Genomic DNA, 8412 nt, shown 5'->3' on the forward strand with positions numbered 1-8412 from the left:
TACATGTAGCTTGCTCTAGCGCGGCTGAGGCGCTATAATGGGGCGAAGGTACTCCGTAGATCACTGTCAGATATCAGATCTACGGGGCGCTCTATCTCCATACCCGTTTCAGATTCCATAAAACCTCAATTGTTGACTCAGGGCCTACGAAGTTAGCCTGGAGCTCTTCACACGGCTCTAATACACGTATGCTACGAGGGAAAGGGGGCTTCGGACGCAAAATCTATGGGTATCTTGTATTCTTAATGTACATATATGGCTATTTGACACGTGTACACATACTATGCTGATTTATTCCATGTTTTCTATCTAGATATAAGCAGCGAAGCGGGTATCAGGATGAGCCTACTTACGTTTAGATCCGTGGCTGATGAAAGAAGTGCTGAATTTTGCATCAAACGCATGTAGAAGTATAGACATGTTCGCTTCGGCTTCGGCTTCGGCTTCGCCTGGTGCTTGCCTCATGCCGGCCGATATAATTTGCCCTTTATTCAAGAGAGTTTGACGGATGCAAAAGTCTAGGTCCTCAGGAACGAGGGCGATATTGGCTTCCGTACAACGCTGAACGGTTGTGGAAGAGGCCTCATTGTAGCTAGTATAGAAATAGGTGAGTCAAGTCTAAGCTTGTTCAATGAGCAGCGCTTGTAGTTCTGGTTTACTTTCTCCAGTTGCACAAGGGTGAGAACAGTCAAATAGTGTGGAACTAGAGATTTGTACTTGGACGGTATTTGTAGTAGCAACAACAATATTTGCAAAGCCAAGTATAAAAACACGGGGGAGCAGACTAATAAATAAAAGATAGCACTTACGTCTTACTATTGTCATTGGCCATTCTGGGAAGCGAATGTCGTAAGACGAGCAAAAACGAGCCACAACAAGTAAATGCACTAAGCTGCAGACGATAAAACAAGCGAAAGACAAGATGTAGCAATTGAGGCTACTTTTTGGAAGAGTCTAGGAGAAATGACGGGGAGGAGGGTAGATATTTATACTAGTTTACTTGAAGAACCAATGTTGAACTACATTTTGTTCACCCGATGCTGTTTTCTACTATTAGAACTTCACTAGGCGTTGTCGCGCTTGGATGTGCAGCCTCTCCATTGATTCGTATTTTTAATGGTTTTTTTTTTTTTTTCGTACGAGTACCGCCCTGACGAAGTCTTCAATATTACTTGTCAAGATTAAGGAAGCTAGACAGGTTGGCGCGTGCTCCAATGCCAAGTTGTGTGCCGATTTCAACGAACCAGGCGCCAGGACAGAGGCCAGAGGCCAGATGGGACGAGCCCAAGGCAATTAAAAAAAAAATCACGCAGCGCGCGCTTTATAACGCGCATTAGGAAAAACGCTAGAATGACGCTAGACGGAAGGCTGTGCTCGCACCACATATAGGGTTCTACGTGGGCGGCAAACGGGAATCGCTCTTGCGCCTCTACGATACGTTACACAGCACAATGAGATCACGGACAGATCCTAGCTCATCCTTTATTTGACTCGATAGTCCGATGACAACATGTATATGTGGGTATATGTATATTTTCAGCGCCGTAAGCGCTTCGCTTTTGCTGCAAAAGGAAATGAGTAAGTAGATACCTATCTGAAGGATCATATCGACAATCACCCTTGGCATGTGGCAATATAAATCGCTTTTTGGCCACACCCAGCGATGCCATCATGCAGGTAAGCACTTTTAGTCTCTTTGGAGACGACCTAGGCGGACGGCGCGGCAACTTGCCACGTTGATATTCCCGACATCATCTCACATCTGACACACCATGTTCTCTATTTGCTGCCACTAAGAGACGCACCTCGCGAGTTCTTGATGAGCGGCTGCTTAATTAGTGCGGGGAAATTCTTTCCTTTTTTTCTCTCTCTCTCTTTTTTTTTTTTCCTCTCTTTTTTTTTTTTCTCATTAGCCTAGATTCGGATGACCAAAGAGGTAAACTTCTGGGACGTGTGAATCAAGGGACGCTGGCCTTGTAAGTAAAGACGTCTATATAGCCTTTCATATACTTGTACCTGCTTATCTTTTATCAATATAGTTTGGCGATTCGATTGTTCTATCTTTGTATTTACTATCAAGTAAGGTACATTAGCTTTCCTAAATGTGTACCTTATATAATAAAGATAGCAAACATCTTTACTGCCACCAGAATTTGTCCCAAGTATCGAAACCAGAATGGATGCGCGCGACGCGCTCCAGATATTTTTCAAGTGCCGCCATTGTCGCTGGAAATATCTAGCCTCGTCCTTTTTAGCATAGCTTATGCATCTGAATACCCAAAATCCTGCGAGAAATTAGATTAGTGCGACTAGAGCGGACAACTAGGTACATGCAACTCTCCAATTTGGCGGTGAAATCTCCGGGTATCTAAGATAATGATAGTTTCAGCTCGCCTGATACGGAATCAGTCGGTCAAGGCGTTAGCTCAATAACATGCAATCTTTTTCTGGTTCAGGTGCCAATGTTGCTCATTCGATAAATCGTGTGTGACGTTCGTGTCAGCGATCACCATGTCCTTGAGTTAGGCTCGCTGAGTCAGTGAATGGCTGCATTTAAAAGGTCGGGGAGCATCAGTACATAACATCAGACCGTTGGTATGTTTGCCTTGCCCAATCAAGCACTTGTGACTCGGCATTGAGAGCACACTACGCGTTATGCGTATCATGTGTTGGGCTGCAGAGGGCATCATAAAGGCTGACCATTATAAAACCAACGACAAAGCTAGGTTAAAGTCGCATGAAATTAGATCCGACTCAGATGTGGAATCAAATCACTTTTCAGATAAACTTTATAGTGCTGTACATGACTACACATGTACGTAGCTTGCTTCGCTGTTTTGCAAAGATCTTACGTTACCATAAACAGGCAAGAGTCTGCGAGTTGCGATTTGTCGATAGTACTACCTCGTGTTTCATATAGACAACAAAGGGAGCATAGCAACTACATGTACATAGGTATTAGTAATTAAATAAACATCAAATCCAATCATCTTAACTCTAAAGCTTATTTATAAAGTACAACCACTTCTACCCCACTATCACTCGTCGGCACAGTAAAGAAAGGCTCTATGCTGTTACTGCGTCATTTTTTTAGATAATACACACTGTCTCCCTGTTTACATAACCGGGGTGTAGCTAGTTGCAGTCTCTAGGCAGTTTGTCTTTTTCTTCTTTTTTTTTTTTTTTCTTTCTTTTTTTCTCCTATTCAGATATTTGCCTACATAGGGTTATCTAGTAAATGTGGCCGCTCCAAATGTTCTCTCTTAGTCTTTTCGTTTGGCATTGAATCACTCATAGGTAGGGCATACACGTCTATGTCTACTGTTAGTTCTTCCCGTCCAGGGGAGTGGTGCATCTCAATCGACGGCTTCCATGTCAACGGTACATGTGTTATGCACTACCCGTTGGATACCCCGCAGTGGGATGCAGGGTACATATTACTTTGTGTATTTCAGGGGTTAGACAACTCCTTTAGTCTTACGCTGTGGCGGTGTAAAAGTTTTCTGCCAAGCTTCATCTTCGCCTCTCCGTCTCATCATGAGAGTTGTCACAAGATAAGCCAATGGCTTTTGCCTCAATAACGTGTAGAGGTGATGAAGAGAAGTAAATACACGCAGATGGAATTATTCTAATTAAATTAATAGTCATCAACAATTCTCGACTGTCGCAGCAATATGTTTTCTGCTTCTTCAATCAATAGGACAAGCCTGAGAGCTTCATTTCACTTGGAGCTGTGCTCTCGCAAAGGCTTCGTGCGTGCCTAGAGAGCACAGTTGTTTGGGGGAAAACATCTTTGTGTCAGTAAGCTAAGCCACGCTATCAGCTGCAGACCTACTGCATGTACCCAGAAATGTGAAAGACGATTAAGGGGAAGCGGGAGAAAGGAATGTAGGTAAGTCATGTTGCCCTGGAATGCTCTATACAGCTGCATTGATATCATTTTTATTAGCTAAAAGATTCTATAAAACTCAAGCATCTTCTCGCTGACTGGCTTCGATGTTTGCGCAAGGGTGACTTCACGTTTCGATTGTCAATTCCCTCTCATTGGTTGCTAGTGACACAGTCATCCAATCGAACGTGCCATACCTCCGTCATGCTTTAGACATTCTGTAAAGAGAATAGCACAGTTAATGGAGCCTGGTTGTATTGGATCCAGATAGTCTCAATCGAGTTGATCTATCGCCACTAGTCTTCATAACTCTGCCGCGGACTCATTTAGTTTGCTACTAGTACTAGTCGGAAAATCATCACAACTTAAATCAGACTTGCTTTCAATCAAGTCTTAGTCCCTCGCAACTTGAGTCTTTACATCAAGTGGCCGCCTGATACAAACATTTCTTCAGATTACTGCAACTTCAGTACTCACAGTAGACTGGCTGCTCCTTTCCTGGGTCCTGGGGAACGGCGACCCGTTTTCACCCCCTCTTGCCTTGAACTGATCTAATCCTATATAGGTAGCTCTAGGGTGATTCAGGCTCTCTAATCGTTATCCTCATGCATAATTGCGGGCGCAAACGATCCTTGCATTGTATGGAGATTGAACCAGCCTACCACGTGGAAATGGCTCACCAGGTACCCGAATTTCGGCTACCGGACCGCCGGGGCGAGTCACGTCGCATTGAACATGTTTGTATGTGCATATAAGCGTCATCTTATCAGAGCACAGAGATGGCGTACACAAGTACCAAGATCCCTTACCTCAGAGGCCATTTCAGCCCAATGAAAGTGTGCTGGAGAGTAGTATGTGTCACACTTTATATGATTGGAAGATGAGGCATTAGCCAATCGGAGTATTTGGCCGTACCTGATTCAGAAAGCATATATCAAAATAAAAGCAATATATAAATGGCCATGGAATTGTTACACATGTTATATCCTACTAAGATTAAAAGAAAGCCACACTTAAGCCTTGCTTCGGCTATGCGCTGCACACTGACCTGTAGCTTAAATACCCGATGCAGTGTAATATGCACCTATAAATCTCCGCATCTATTTCTGAATTGCACCCTGCATAATCTAAATGACAGCTACTGAAGATATTTAGTGTGCATGCAAGCATAAAATCCGGGCCGGCTGAGTGAATGAGTTCGACAATCACACAAACGCTACGCCTCTCTAGGCGCTGTCAAATAAATGCCAAACGGCTAGTAGCTTGACTGTGCTCGGTACGTTCCGATCGTATAGGAAAATATCCAATACTAGGTACCTACTAGTAGGCAGATAAGGTAGGTGGTGTGGCCCCATGTTCAACTCGTATTCAGGCCAGGCACCCAGCTCCATCGCCATGCTCACAGCTCAAATCTTTCCACACGCGTCAGTGACAAACTCCAGAAGCAAGACAAAGCACGTTGCGATTTCTGCGCTTTCAGGCGTCCGCTGCCTTACCCATGCCCTGCCCCAGGCAGCGAGGCAACCGGCACTTATACAAACATGTGTAGCAATACAAGGGTACTTGGGCATGTACATGCACCTCCTTCGGCAATACTCTCCACCCCAGATCTTTCCTCCGTCCAACGGGCCTCCAGGCGCTCCCGCTCCCCCAAAAAAAAACTCGGGCTTTCCGGCATTTCTTGTGCTTTTGCCGCTCTTCCTCGCAACTCCAGTCTGTTTCAATGGCGCAATTGTCGCGCAGCTGCGAAATTCTGCACATTACTGTCTACCACGCCGCTCACCTAATCCACATCTTGCTCCTCACTTGGTTGCGAGGAGGCCAAGCGGTTTGGCACTCGGAATCAAGTCTGTCGGCAGTGGTGGTACAGCTTGCCGTGCCACACCTAGGCGCATATGCAGGTATGAGCAGAGAAGGTATCGAGTCTTTCTATGCGCAGCACTAATGCGTGTCTGCTGCCACCCGCCACTACAGCATCTAGAATGTTTTGTGCTACTCCAGGGAACCTAAACTGACGTCTCCAACGACCATTTGCCATCAAGAAACCCCATCATCATTCTCAGCAAAGAGCTCATATCTAACACTTTGTCCTGCAATCCATCTCAAAAAATGCTGCAACGGCAAAATACACGTGCAGAGAAGCTACGCCAGATACGCCATCCACAGCCATCTCGTCCTATTTTCGCCCGCCGACAGAGGCAATCACGGTTAATGTTCTTGATGCGCTAGAACTGCAGCTTACAGGGAACAACGCATACAATGATTGTGTATGAATGCCTTACGCAGCAGAGCTAAGAAGGAGGCAACGCAAAATTGGCCTAGGCTAAAGAAGAGACAGCACCCCCCTCCCCCCCTTTCTTTATCTGAGGTGGTCTCTTCCAAAATAGAGTCTTTCCCCCCCTCTTCATTGTGATCCTTTAATAGTCTCACTCGCCTCAAATCTTGAAGTTTCATCGAAGCCTCCCAGTTCTTCGGTTATTCGCCCCCCAATACATAGCATCCGGACCTTCGGCACTGTCCAACCCTCCATCTCGAAAATGGCAGATAATGCTGCAAACGCTGCTCCTGACGATAACGAGGAAAGGTAACGTGTGACACAAGTTCGACTTTCCTGCTGTTGTACGAAAATTGAGTGCACGACTTGTTCTTTGCACGAAAATAGAGATTGTATTGCCACATCATCAACCATGTTTGGACGATCACGCCCAGCCCCTAGCTTTTGTCATGTCACACCCTTTTTATTTCTCTATGGTTACACCGTCTGCTGCCACCTAAAAATCGTTGTGTAATGCCAGCCATTAGATCCTAACGTATGCTGTGACAGAGGCAATGGCCCTCCCCCCAGGGGAATTGCGCCAGGCAGTCTTGCCCAACTTCCTTACGATCCAACCCATACGTTGAACACCTTTCTCAATGAATCTAGCCGGCGGGAGACCCTAGAGGAGAGGATTTATCGCCTCCAGGCGTTGGTGCAAGAGCTTGATACCAAGATTGGCCAGCGCACGGAACAAAGTCATCCTCAATAGTGTGTGTGTAGATTTCAGGGGGGGTCAGAGCGTACTGAAATCTGATTCACAAGGGTCGCAATTTAAGGGTGTCACACGAAGTTTTTGGATGTCCACGTGGGGTAGCCTCCTTAAGGTGTTCACACAGCCTAGGAGATCAACGTCGAATTCAGACAGCTAAATATACTCGACTCATATCATTACATCTTTCCAATATTCGCTGTCGTAAATATCTAGTAGCTAGATTCGAGACTCGTCTTCACAATATCCACTGCGGTTTTCGCAGCTGGGCTTGTGGGAACGGAAAGGACAAGTGCGGAGCTCAAAGCTCGAGGAGGAGAAGCCATTGCCGCTTCGAAGTACAATGTTCTCTAGGCTAGTTTCGAAACGTGCCGTGTCTTCCCCACCCTCGCAATGGTTGTCTATCTTGTGCTATTCTGGAAAATATTACACCGCTTGACAATCCCCATAGACTAGCAAGTAATTATAGCTTTCCCAAATCTTGAAAGACTCGTGAAAGTGCTTTTAAACCAAGCCAAACGCTGATAACCCATCGTCTCTGGCATTGCTGAGCCCAGGCAGCAGCCTTTCTCGAGATAAAAAGGCGTACTCCGCCTTGCCGCCCCTTATACCCCTCTTCCTTCAGCATCACTTCCCACGCAAGAGACTGGGCGTCGCACACAGCATATCAGCCACCGTCGCACGAGTCACGAGCCAGTGGAGTCGTGACACCCATTCCTGGGCGGTTAACCCCAAAACTGCCTCTATAACCTTGCTTCCTAGTGCCTTGAGCACATATATTTGCCAACGGGGCTGATCCTGCCGGGCTTTGGTTGGATCACCAGCGACCACGTCAACAACAGAACTGAACTCTCTCTTCTCCTGTAAGCCCTTGGCCTCATTCTCTGCGGCCTAGTGACGTTCTTTTCGATGTGTAGATGGTTCTTCTCCGCCATACGTTTTCTGACTCCTGCTATTCGCCTGCGCATCGCACTGGTGGATCTCGCACTGTTTGTCGTCGAATCGCTTCCAAGGTCGTCGCACTGGCTAGGCTAAACGAGAGCAGAGCCGCATGTTCATATACCTAGTCCTTATACTTATTAGCATCGACTAGATAGGTACTAGTAGGTATTTGCCACCCGACTCATACCGCTTTCAGTCTTGCCTGAAGTGGTAACCAGTTGCGCCACTCCAATTAACAACACCTTCACATTTTCTTCATCCCTTCATAGTATAGGTTCATCATCGCATCTTGAAAGGTGCAGAGCAGCGTAGCGGGAGGAGTTTGCTTGGCTATCTTACTGCGAAAGATGCGGTTGAAGAAATCCACGACGAATGATTCCACAGCCCGTTCACAGCTTATTCGCTCGTTTCTTCTCCCCAGTTTTGGAAACAATACTCCAAATCGCAAAGGATAGCAAGCAAAAGGGTGAGAGGCACAATACCGTGCCAAGCTTCGAGTGATTTTCGGCACCCCTTGCCATGCGCCATATTACCAGCGCGGTAGATGCGTTCAAC

General features: G+C 46.1%; 1 protein-coding gene across 1 annotated transcript; it reads left to right on the top strand.

Annotated features, from left to right (window-relative positions):
- Positions 1-6426: 6426 nt before the first annotated feature.
- TrAtP1_005517 (uncharacterized protein) lies at positions 6427-7082 on the top strand (the record flags this gene model as incomplete). The annotated part of the gene is made up of 2 exons (XM_066112744.1): positions 6427-6473; positions 6714-7082. 2 exons carry the CDS (start codon positions 6427-6429, stop codon positions 6913-6915), a joined length of 249 nt encoding a protein of 82 aa, XP_065968829.1. The 3' UTR covers positions 6916-7082.
- Between the last annotated feature and the right edge of the window lie 1330 nt (positions 7083-8412).

The sequence above is a fragment of the Trichoderma atroviride genome, chromosome 3 (genome assembly GCF_020647795.1).
Source record: "Trichoderma atroviride chromosome 3, complete sequence".
NCBI classification, from domain to species: Eukaryota; Fungi; Ascomycota; class Sordariomycetes; order Hypocreales; family Hypocreaceae; genus Trichoderma; species Trichoderma atroviride.